Source organism: Indicator indicator, chromosome 22 (assembly GCF_027791375.1).
Source record: "Indicator indicator isolate 239-I01 chromosome 22, UM_Iind_1.1, whole genome shotgun sequence".
NCBI lineage: Eukaryota > Metazoa > Chordata > Aves > Piciformes > Indicatoridae > Indicator > Indicator indicator.
The window spans coordinates 9352382-9364890 of NC_072031.1; the positions used below are offsets into that span (position 1 = coordinate 9352382).

The following is a 12509-nucleotide window of genomic DNA, read 5'->3' on the forward strand; positions in this document are numbered from 1 at the left end:
CTCTCACTGCTACCACAAGCTTGCTCCTTGGCTGCCCAAGGAGGACTATATAGGACCTGGTCCAGGCTCCACACAGGTGCAGCCTCTCTGCTGCCCTGGGAACAGAGAGCTTGCACCTGCCTCTTGTTGAGATGCCCTCTCCTTGCTGCAAAGGGGAGGGCTCACAGGAGATCCTAAGTGAGTGTTAACTTTTTGGTATTGTTCCCCTGTATGGCAATTCTGCAATGCTGTTATAGACCTCATTAAGAGGAAAACATAAGTGGCAGGGTAAGGAAAAGAATTCCTAGATCAGACCTTTAGACTGGAAGGTCTCTGGAGGCTTCAGATGGGTCATCATTGTTCAAAGATCTGAGGAAAAGGCCTGGAAAGAAAAAAACTATCTCAGATTTATATTATCTATCAGCTTCCCTGATGTTTTTTATTTCAGACTTGTAAAAAACCACAGAGACTCTTGTTTTTAAAAGTGAATTCTTAAGATGTGAGAAAGAAAAAAGATAGATCATAGGAAGGAGGAAATTAATAGTAATTTGGGAACAGGATGTTAAGTTTGGCTTCAGGGAATAACAAATGTTTTATTCATGTGCCATGTAGTCATGAAAAATATATGATTTATATTTCTTTTTACGGTTATAGATCTGTGCCTTGAGCAGATTTTAGAGTTTCCCAGTCCAACTAACAGTAGTTTCAATTCTCTTAAAGACTTAGAGTTAGAAGAAAGAGTTTGTCTGTTGAGTCCTGGTAGGTACCAAAGTGCTGGAAACTTGTATGAGACAACACATGAGAGGAAGGCAGGTAGTTGCAACTGTGTGTTAGCAGCTCCCTTGTATCAGTCTTTGAGGATGTTGGTTCATAGAATGTAATTCCTCAGGATGTACTAAAATAATTAGTTGCTGCTTCATTTACCATGTCTCAATTTGCAGCTAATGCTACAGAGGAAGTGAGGCCATCCCCCCCTGTCTGGGCTGTTCAACCTGCAACAGTCAGCAACTATGGTCTAAGTTAGAGGTAAACAGCAAATTCATGCCCCCAAACACGAAACTATCTCCATTTTTTTTTCCTCTGCTGCAAAAACCTGCAAAGTCTCCTCTTCCAGTTACTTTGTTTTGTTTTCTTCTGTTTTGTTTTCTTCTTTTACTGTTTGATTTTGTATCTTTTGAAGAAAAGGCATTGCCTTGGAGCAGTGCTGAACAGCCCCGAGCATCCTGGTGCCGCACACTGTCTCCAGAGAGCACAGACCACCTCAGGATAGATTTCCTATGGGCTTTGGCTGTCCCTCACACACTGGCAGCAGAACAGCATTTGAGAGACCGATGACCTCACCACGGTTTTCCTTGGGACTATTTGTAGCACTGATGATGATAGCATGGGAAAATTTTAAAAAGAAACCAAAGCCAAGGAAAGGTTTGAGCAATGCAAGGAGCCTGCATGCCAGGCCAGGACTCCTTTTGAACACTCCCAGCAAAAACACTTGCTTCAAATGTTGCTTCGGTAAAAAACAGGTAATGTCACTGCTTGCAGCCCTATAGAAGCTCTCCAGTCTGCTTTGGTGTACCCAGCAATGTCAAGCTATGCAGGTGAGGAGACACAGGGCTTTGGTAGAGCTGGCTTTATTGCCTTTCAGTTTTAAGTATCTTTCCCTACTGATCCTACTGGCTCCTGAAATGATGTGTGCAGGCAGACTGCCAGGGCTGCCCTTGCACCCCCTGACTCCGGTGAGGATCCGCATGAGCAATGATCACATCAGGAAGTGTCTCAGGCAGCACTGACCTGGGTCACACTCAACCTCTGTGGGAACAGAGCTGCCCTAAGGGGCCATCCAGCAGCAGTGTCCTCAGGCACTGCAGTTTTGCCTCTCTAAGGGATGAAGAAATAACTTTTTATTGTTGTTTAAAGGTTGTCGTCATCTCTGAATTGTGAAGCCACAATCACCCCATGTGACTAATTTAATTCTCTAAGCCCATTAGTTCCAAGGATCTCATTAGGCAAGCAGAGGCTTATTTGTCTCCCTTAGTATGGCCTTTACCATACCACCTTTGGTGCTTAGAAAAGCTGCAATGAGGAAATGTCGTGCTGAATAATACCTCACCCAAAAGAGATGGCACAACATCATCACTGTTCATACTGGGCCTTTGAGTTATCTAGAGCAATGTAATTAATGCTTTTTAACCTAATTAGTTTGGTTATCTGGTAGGATTTTATTTAAGAGAGTCTTAAAAAAAAAAATCATAGACATAGCAAAATCCAATAACAAACCAAAGATACTTGTCAAGTAAATTAATTAGCTTACAACACTATGTACCTTTACAACAGAGTTTCTCCTGAGCCTGGTAAAACATTTCAATTGGAAGTGGAGTGGTTTTGAAGTTCTTTTCATACCCAAAAAGAAAAGGTTAGTTTTATCTACCCAGGGAGTATAGAAAGTTCTCGATTTTGAGCTTTAGTCTCAAAAGAAAAATCTCCATTCAGAGAAATTTAATTGTTTAATTATCACATTTTAAGCTGAGGGTTTTGGATGAGACAAATACCAGGAGTTTAGAAACAGATGGAGATTTTGTTTGGTCTTTTCTTTTTGATTTATTTTTTGTGATGCCTACTTTTGTGGCATAAAAACAAACAGAAAGCTTGCAGATTGCTGGAGCTTCTCTCCAACTGATGTGAGTTTTGCCTTACTTCTCTTTAAAACATGGAACATTGGCTTTCCATTTACCATCATACAAAGTAACTGTCTTTTTAAATCAGTATTTTCTATGTTAGATTATAAAAATCACTCTGAGATCCACCCTTTGTGTACTGAATTAATTAATGGGAAAGCAAATCAATGTACTTCTGTAGCAGAAATCAACAACCCTGAGAATTAAAAGGTCTCTTTTGCTACCAACTCACTTTCACAGGTGTAGCTAACAATAGGAAATGTGAAAGGACAAGAAAATGCTCTCTCCTCTCTTTTTCCAGGAATTGGTGGTATGTGTAGTGCATGTCCTGGTGAGCATCTTTCACTCCTGAGAATAAAAAAGCTTACATTGTCCAGTAAAGGAAATCAAATTCAAGGCATCAAGAAACAACTAATCCAAAATATATGTAAGATGCATAGATGTCTGGACATTAGGAAAAAAAATTTTCCCAGAAAGAGAGGTTAGGCATTGGAATGGGCTGCCAAGGAAGGAGGTTGAGTCACCACCCTTGGATGTGTTTCAAGGTCATTTAGATGTGGTGCTTGGGGATATGGTTTAGGGGTGAACTTTGCAGATTAGGGTCAATGGCTGGAATTGATGATCCCAGGGGTCTTTTCCAACCTGAATGATTCTATGGTTCTGTGATATATAAAACCTGATTTTGTTCTGCAATAGCTAGTTTGTTCTAATAGCTGTTAATTTAACTTGGTGCTGAGCCTCTTTATATAGAAACTAGAATAAATAACTGCATTTTTTATTAGAAAAGTATTAATGGTGGTGCAGGGAACTTAAAGAAGGGCTGAGGGTAAAACTGCCTTCTAATGCAGAGATGGAGGTTGGCCTGGGTGAGGCACAGCCTTCTTCACTGCCCTGAGATGGCAGAATACCACCAGGGATGGCTGTGTCTGTGGATGGCATGAAGCAAACCCAGGGTTTTGGTTTTGCTTATTCAAAGATTCAAACCTGACTGACTCTCCATGCCCTCATGGAAGAAAAATGTTGGTACAAGTTTCTTCCTGAAGAGCTCTTCAATCCCTGTCTGAGAAAATAATTAAGAGAGAAAGCCCCTTTGGAGAGGTCTCTGGTGTATTACATAGGTGGCATTATGGGAAGTAAATGAGGTGGCACTCCAGTCAGTAATTGCACCACCTCTGAGCCATGAGCTGGTTTTCAATTGCTGCTGCTTCTGTAACAGCAGCACAATACACAGCCAAGCCACCCTGCTAATTGCTGAGGGTAGATTCTCTAAGATACAGGTTAATTCAGTTAGTCATAGAAAACAGCTTGACAAAAAAGCAATATTTACCTGCCAGCTGCTGTCAACGTGACCAGAATAACTGAGAGCCTGCAGCATGTTCTTGAACAGCAGGTAGTCTCTTCCTGATTTCTTCTCAATTACTGTTTTAAAACTGACCTTTTCCATGGTTCTCTCTTAGCAATCCTTTTGAACATAAATATTAGAATTACAGTCTAGTTCTGAAGGCTTCTACTTGTAGAGGTAGCCCTTAACGTCACTGAAATCAGAGGAAACAGTTTCTGAAGCAACAAGTGGTTATCTGAGATGGGCACTGGAGCAGTCTGCTCCCAGGCAAAGACCACAGTGCCAGTGTGGCAGAGGGTGCAAGCCCATCACATTTCCATTTCTGGAATTCCCTGTGCCATCCTGGGGAAATCCTGCACCTTTTTTTGCCTCTAAACCAGAGATTGCAATGCTTGTTAGATGAATGTATGTTTGCCAAGTGCCTAAGATCTTCTGAGGAAATGTCATTTTCAGTTAAGGATCAGACACTAGGCTGTGGTTTTGCCTGCTGTGATTTGTAGACCCACTGTCAGTTTTACTGAAATACCATGTTGGTCCTGACAGGTCTGTTTCCATCCACACACCAATCTCTGTGCATGAAACGGCTTCATAAGTGCCTGGTCTGGTGGGGGAGAGGCTTGTTATCAAGAGCAGCAACTCAGTAAAGAATAGGTTACAAAGGACTAAGGTTTAGGCTGGACATAAGGAGGAAGTTTCTTACAAGGAGAGTGCTAAAACACTGAAACAGGCTGCCCAGGGGTGTGGTTGAGGCTCTGTCCCTGGAGACATTCAAGATCAGACTTGATGTGCCCCTGGGCAGCCTAATCTAGTTGGAGGTGTCCCTGCTGACTGCAGGCTGTTGGACAAAATGACCTTTGAGGGTCCTTGCAATCCAACATAATCTGTGAACCTTTGTGACTTCACCAGTAAAGGTAAATGCTTATGCCATATTCCTGCCTATGCCATATTCCTGCTAAAGCTCAGGGATGCTTCAGTACTTAGGGTGAAACTTCCATGTACTGACATTCATGGCCTTTTGAAGGCTTTTTGCTGGTTTTGATGGTTATTTTCAGAAGTTCAAGGTACATTTGAATTTTTCCCATAACAGTTAAACAAAGACACAGAGAAGATGAATGAATCCCCTCTACCTTTAAGTAGTTAAATAAGCAACTAATGCTAAACAGAAGAGCCAGCTTCTAGAAATTGAAAGCATTCCCCACACCATTGCCTTATTACCTATGCAGAGCTCCAGGCAAGTTGTTTGCCAGGTTGAACTTTGCCTCCTCATTTCCATCCTCCCAGGGATGCCTTAACCTGTAATCATTAATGAACTATCCCTGTAATGGAAGTGTGACTGTACAGTCTGTTTATCATTCAGAGCTGCCCAGGGAAACCAGAAGTTACAGAAAATGTCGAGCAGGTATCACAAAGCAGCAGCTGATGGCAATTTGGACCTACTGAAAGAAGCCACTAGGAAAGATCTCAATACTTCAGATGAAGATGGAATGACACCCACCCTTCTGGCAGCATACCACGGGTATCTAGAAGCTCTGGAAGTCATATGCGGAAGAGGGTAAGTCGATCAGCCTCCATTGCTTAAAGGTTGTGACTCAAAACTCTAACTAGTGCATCGTGTTTCTAATGCCCTGATGACCTCAGACCCAGGAGGCTGAAAATCCCAGCCATTTCTTTCAATGCATTGCCAAGAATAGTTTCTCTTAATCTGCAGTGGTTTAGGGCCAGAACCTACGGGCAGGTCTGTGTGTGAGGTCAGTGAAGCCACATCAGCAGGATCATGTTGCATATCGAGCCTGAGGGGAGCAGTTAGTAGGAACAAGACCCTGGGATCTTGCCTCGCTGTAGTAGAGGAGAAGTTGGCCAACAACCTTTGATGATAATTTGTCTTTGAAACAGGCTCTATCTCTATAGAGAAATACATAGTTTGAAACATTTTCAGTGAAAAATCTCTCCCACTTGCTTCCAAAGTGCACTCAATAGACACTTGTGAAGATTTAGTGCTTTCCAGAGGTGTCACAACTCAGAGGTTTGAGACAGCAACCTCTAGCATTGGTATTTCTCTGCTTTTTACAGTATTAGCAGCTACCATCATGCTAAAAATTATAATAGTGTTTCAGAAGCTGTGGTAGGGTTCTTGTAAATCAGGGAGGGAAAAATGACCCATTAAAAAAAAGGTTTCTACAGCTGTATTTTCAATTAATGATGTTTCTGTTTGGTATAATTTAAATGTACTGCATGTTTAAAATGCGTTATTGAAATGGTAATTACCTCCCCACCCTCCATACTTTCTTGCTTGGAGCCACCTTTTAATCAGTGATTCTGTAAAGAGATATAATAAAATAAATTCTGAGCAGAGATTAAGTTGACCTGTATTTTCAATCATAATAGCTTAAAGAAGAGTGGAGGGAAAAGCTGAATAACTATTTGGATGTATCTGAGTTTTCATTCATTAAAGAGAAAAAAGAAAAGAAAAGAAAAGAAAAGAAAAGAAAAGAAAAGAAAAGAAAAGAAAAGAAAAGAAAAGAAAAGAAAAGAAAAGAAAAGAAAAGAAAAGAAAAGAAAAGAAAAGAAAAGAGAAAAGAAAAGAAAAGAAAAGAAAAGAAAAGAAAAGAAAAGAAAAGAAAAGAAAAGAAAAGAAAAGAAAAGAAAAGAAAAGAAAAGAGAAAAGAAAAGAGAAAAGAAAAGAAAAGAAAAGAAAAGAAAAGAAAAGAAAAGAAAAGAAAAGAAAAGAAAAGAAAAGAAAAGAAAAGAAAAGAAAAGAAAAGAAAAGAAAAGAAAAGAAAAGAGAAAAGAAAAGAAAAGAGAAAAGAAAAGAAAAGAAGAGAAAAGAAAAGAAAAGAAAAGAAAAGAAAAGAAAAGAAAAGAAAAGAAAAGAAAAGAAAAGAAAAGAAAAGAAAAGAAAAGAAAAGAAAGAAAGTATGGAATAAAAATAGTTTTTTTAATAGCTTTGCCCATTGAGCTCAGGTGTGGCTTTAATAAAACAATAAAAAAGACCTTTGGACTGCACAGTTATTGCTGTGTCCTCAGGAGAAGCAAAAACAGATTGGTGGCTTTTCAACTTCTGTAATTAAGACAGATTCAAGAAAATATCTAGAGTCGATAAAGGTTTGTCCCTGAGCACCTAGAAGACAGAACAACTAGCTAAGGAACAAATAACAAAATTCTTCTTGTTCCAAAAATTTGATTGAAAAGTAGGTCTTCTATCATGGAAGCTGCTGGAAGTCACAGCAAATAACACCAAAATCAGAATTACTATGTATTTGTTATTTAATGTATTTCTAACTCTTTTTCTTGGTAGAGGATAGCTTTGGGACAGGATCATCCTCAAATCTTCAAACACATGCATTCACCTCTCTTTCAGTCCAAGATTTCTTGACATGATCAGCAAGCTGTGGCTGTCAGAGCTATGGCTCCAGTCTCACTGCTTTCCCGGGGAGAAGCTGAGTTTTGGAAGACATTCAATCTCTTCTGCACTTAGTTAATGTCTTCCTGTGAGAAAGTATTTTAACAAATTCATCCTTTCCTTGAAGAGACTTCCTGAGAAAGGCACTGAAATACTGGATGGTTTTCTTTAGAGTGGTTGCAGATTTTAGGAGTTTAGGAAGCTTGCAACACATTCAGTCCTTGGAAAATACAGCAATACTAATGATAAACCCCTTTCAGCTTGAAAGAGATTATCTTCCTGGACATCAAGAGATGCTTTCGCTGATTGCTTTGCAAGTACATGAATAAAGGTGACACTCAGTAGTAGAGATTTTCTCTGCGTGTGAGCCTAGCTCTTGGGAAAGCAGGGAAAAGAGGAATATGAGAACCCGAAGTAGATGTCAAACCTTATCCAAAGTCCCACTGAGCTGGAAACAGAGTGTCTAGTTTGTCAGTTGTTTGAGACTCAAAGGCAGGCAGGCTCCAGGGGGGAAAGAGACTACAAACAGCTGTGAAGGGACCTGCAGGAGGACGGATGACCCAGCCCTTCCAGGGCTCAGGATAATGCAGCCCATTTGCTAATGTTGGAATTAAAGTATCTAGCACAGTCAGCCACAGTCAGGCAGTTCCCCAGGGCAAAGCCACAAAAGCAGAAATATGTACACATGGTTTCCTTATGAGTAAGTGGAGAAACTTTGATCCTCAGCTGCTACCTCCTCACAGAAATGCCTGCACTTTCTCAGCCTGGCATGCTCAGACTTCTATTGTTTCTCAATTGCAAGCAGCTCTGTGTCTCAGCTCCATAGGGACCCCCAAATTCTCTCTTGCTTGTGACATTTCAGGCTGAAGGATGTTTTCAGATTTGGCCCTCAAGAAATTTGTTAATGCTTTTCTTCAGAGATACTCAAAGCCAGGGATGAAAGCCTGAAGGAGATTTTGTGATAGAACCATTTCGTTCACAGTACAGCTGCCATGGAACAAATCTCCAAGTCACTGAAATGTTTAAGCTCCCAAGAGTAGAAATTCTCCTTGTAAATTTGGCCCTTGGCTCTGAAGGGTTTGGGCTGCTCTGGGTGCCTTGATTTTTGGTCAAAAAACAATTTCAAGCTCTGTTTTGGACATTGCTAATGCTGATTCTACCAAGTATGTATCAAAAGATTGAAGCCAATTCTTTTCTGCAGGCAGCAGTTCTATGTGAAGACCATGCAAGAGTTAAAAAGAAAGCACTTTTCACTGGCTGTAAATTCAGTTGAAAAGATGTGGTATTTTATTTTTGACAGAGCTTCTGCTTTTCAAATTCCATGAGCAAAAGCAGCTTAAGGAGAACAAAAGAGCTGAAGAAAACAGCAGAATCTATCTGAGCTTAATCTAATAACAATGGAGAATAATGTGTAATCAGGGCTGTACTCCTAATCTTTTACCTATTACTTACCAAAAAAGTTACTGCAGGGGTTAATTAAATATCTACTACTGTGGCCAGTGAAGAAAATTCCTAATATTACCCTTGCATTTGACAAAAGAGTCACCAAAAATCCTTTAAAATATTCCATGTGAAAGGTGTTGAAAAGTTCTGCCATTAACTCCAGCTGCATTGCAGTCACAGTCAGCCCCAATGAGCTTGCTTCATTCACACAGGCAGGAGTTAGAGCTTATGCCACACACAGAGCCAGACTCAATGCTGCTGTAGGTGCAGCACTGTTCTAGGTGGAGCTCTGCTGGCTCATTTTCCTTGAGCTGTGCTCCTCATAGCAAAGCTGACCTAAACGTTTAGTATCTGTTCAACCCCACTGCAGTGCTATGCTTGGGTACCTCCAGCTCACCATACGCTATTTTCCTTCCCAGAGGTGATCCAGACAAATGTGACATCTGGGGGAACACGCCTCTCCACCATGCTGCTTGCAATGGTCACATCCACTGTGTTTCTTTTTTGATCCACTTTGGTGCCAATATATTTGCTCTGGACAATGACCTCCGCACTCCCCTGGAGGCAGCTGCCAGCAGAGACCGCAATGAATGCGTCAGAATCCTGGACCAAGCTGCCACCGAGCAGAACATGATGAACCCAAAGAGGGTCTCCAAACTCAAAGCACAGGCCCAGAGGAATGCAGAGAAACAGATCAAGGAATGTGAGAAGCGACAGGAGAAACACCAGCATGAAATGAACCGGAATTATATAAAAGAAAACGTTGGCACAGTAAACTCTTCCAAAGGGACACACTCCAGAGTCAAGCTGCCTAGTCTCTTTGCTTCAACTACAACAAGCTCTTTCTCCAAAAACCTGAAAGATACCTTCAAACTGAAGGGCAAAAAGGCAGCTGACAGCACAAGAAGCCAGGGAACACAAAGCAATGACCAAAAGCATGATACAAGTAGAAGAACTGTGATGCATCTGTTCGATGAGAAAGAGGAGGATGAGTTACTGAATGAGCTTGGAGAGAAAAGCTTCTCTGACAATGACAGTCAGCTCTCCATCTTTAAGCGGCCGGGTCTCGGCAAAATTGTGTTTGGAAGGAATTTGGCTGCAGATGTAAACCCTGAAACTGTGTCTTCTGAGAAAGAAGGTACGAGCTTTAAAATATCCAGTGAGCTCTTTCAGTTTGAAAATGATGAGAATGGCAAGGAAGATGGTGCTGAAAATGGTGCTGATATCCCTTGGCAGGAGGAAGAAGTCATATGGGATGCAGAGGAAGTAGAGAACACGCCCCTTGAGGTGTTTCTGGCATCACAAATGCTGGATGAGTTTCTTCCAGTCTTTATGAGGGAAAAAATTGATTTAGATGCTCTAATGCTATGTTCTGATGAAGATCTACAGAGTATTCAGATAGAGCTTGGGCCAAGAAAGAAAGTCCTGAATGCTGTGAATAAAAGAAAACAAGCACTCGAGAACCCTGGAAAGACTGTAGATACTTGCTTGTAAATCAACATGCTTGTTGCTGTAACCTGCATGCTGATTCTTCCTTCTCCTCTTTGCAAAGAGCACATGATTTTTTCCAGATCTGTGCTAAAGCAAAAGACAGAGAGGTTACCAATTGCTTGAGAAAATACAGCAAGGACAAAGCCTTTTCTCTCTGGATAGATGGCTGTCATGTGTAGGATATTAATTCAAGCATGCTCTGACAAGCACAACAAATGTGAAGGTAAAACCCCAAAATCTATAGATTTCAACCTTTTTCTGCCTGAACTGTTTTTGGGGATTGGATTTCTTCTTTTTGGAGCAACTTAAAACACCAGTGAAGGCCAGCCGTGATACATTCCTTATCAAAGCCCTTCACTTCTCCAAAACCACAATGCAAAGAGCACTCCCAAAGCTTGAGAGCTTTGAGATTTCTCCACTCACTTCTACTAGATGGTTACAGACCACCCTCCCTGGTACTAGTATGTTAGAAATAGCACCTGAATCTTGATTTCTGCTACAGCTTATTGACTCTAACAGCCTCTCGATTCATGTAAATAAGACTAATTTACAACAAGTTGCATGTTCTTGTCAGCAAAGCGTTTTGCTGCTCTATTGATGTGAATTTAAAAATATATGAATTACCTTTCCAGGAGATGTTTGGTGTGAGTTGTTTTTTCATTTCTCACTAGACTGGACCCAGTTGCCAGTACCCATCATGTCATAAATGGCATTGAGACCTCAGCACTTATAACTATGAGAAGCTGAGGTTTCATTTTTAACGTTTCAGGTCTGTTTTGGTACATCCTCAGCTTGGTTCATTATAGGGTGCACTTGTGAAGTCTCAGAAATTGGGACTCTTTCACCCAGCATTTTCTGATGGTTGTTGTCAGCCTCATCCTGAAAACTGCATGTAACACACACACGGCTCACGAGAAGAGAAGGAAAATGAGACAGCTTTTGTAGAAGCTCCAGTGCTTTACAGTCTAGCTGGAGGCATTCAAGCAGGACCCCCCTCATCTCTCCCAGGGCTGTTCCCTTGAGAAGACACTGCTACCCAGTGACTGTTCAGCACTTGTGGGGAGTTTTGTGAATCTAACAAGGTGCTTGTAGCAGTCTTGCTCTCACTTGGATCTCAGAGGCACAATTATTAGCAAGACTTTTATCTTCAGATCTCTTTTTATAGCTTTCCATCAGCCAGCTATGATTTTTTCCTTAGGGGTATACTGCCTTTGTGTATATCCTAGTTCATAATCTGTTTTGTCATGCTTCCTTCTTTCTAAATCTTCTTGTTACTTTGATTTGTATAATTCCTTTTCTTGGCTGGACTTCATACTGCATTCTTTCCTTCTTGGACTCCTGTACTTTAGCAGATTGATGTCGTCTTCTGTTAAGCAGTGTCAATCAGACTCCTGTTCTGCACAGCCTCATGTAACTGCCTGGCTTAGCACAGTAATTAAACCAGACAGCCTCCCCCAGACTCTCTGTTATTAACTGCTGGGTTGTGTTCATCTCAGCTCAGAAACTCACAAACATTTAAGAAAGCAAGGAGATGATGAATCTAATGTATTTGAAGGAATGTGATGGGTGGATTTTGAAGGGTCAAACCCATCAGTCACATAACTGGTACATTTGCTGGTTCTTTACCTGCCCAAATGCTTGTGACCTGCCCACAACACGCCCTCAGAACATCAGTGAGTGGTATCAACTCCTTGAGAACCCATTCAGTAAGTGCCATTACCACAGAACAGCTTCTGCAGTTCTGTAATAGGTCCCAAGCACCTCTAAATTGCACTAAAAAAATCTGCCTTTCTGCATGCTCACCTGTAAACCTGCCTGGCTGCTGCAACCACAGGCAACCAGAGATAGTGGAAGAGACTGCACATAAATTGATTGTCTTGGTTGTCACAAGTACCCAGTGCATTTTGTTGTGGCCTTAGGTGTCTACAGCAACTCTATAGAGCTAGCAGATACAACACAAGATCTATGGGAAGGAGTTCCCTGTCCTTCTGGAACTGCATCTAGTGACTGAATAAGAAGCCCCAACCCCCCTACATGACACTTCTCAGGCAACTGCATCAAGTCCAATAGACACACATTCTTAAAATGTTCTTTAAGTGCCAGCAGTGTTAGCCCTTGTCTTGCAGGGTGGTCCCAGAAATTGGCCAATGATGGAAAGCAGCCAAGTAGAACAATTGAGGGG

At 41.3% G+C, this 12509-nt stretch overlaps 1 protein-coding gene across 1 annotated transcript; it reads left to right on the forward strand.

Moving 5' to 3' along the window:
* Nucleotides 1–5381: 5381 nt before the first annotated feature.
* ANKS4B (ankyrin repeat and sterile alpha motif domain containing 4B) lies at nucleotides 5382–10330 on the forward strand. The gene is made up of 2 exons (XM_054391236.1): nucleotides 5382–5545; nucleotides 9256–10330. Exons 1-2 carry the CDS (start codon nucleotides 5382–5384, stop codon nucleotides 10328–10330), a joined length of 1239 nt encoding a protein of 412 aa, XP_054247211.1.
* Nucleotides 10331–12509: the final 2179 nt, after the last annotated feature.

What these genes read in the sequence shown, in the direction of transcription:
- ANKS4B (XM_054391236.1), top strand. Translation starts at nt 5,382, where the DNA reads ATGTCGAGCAGGTATCACAAAGCAGCAGCTGATGGCAATTTGGACCTA. An exon ending in GAAGTCATATGCGGAAGAGG is followed by an intron (nt 5,546 to 9,255) that starts GTAAGTCGATCA and finishes TTTCCTTCCCAG; the next exon opens with AGGTGATCCAGACAAATGTG.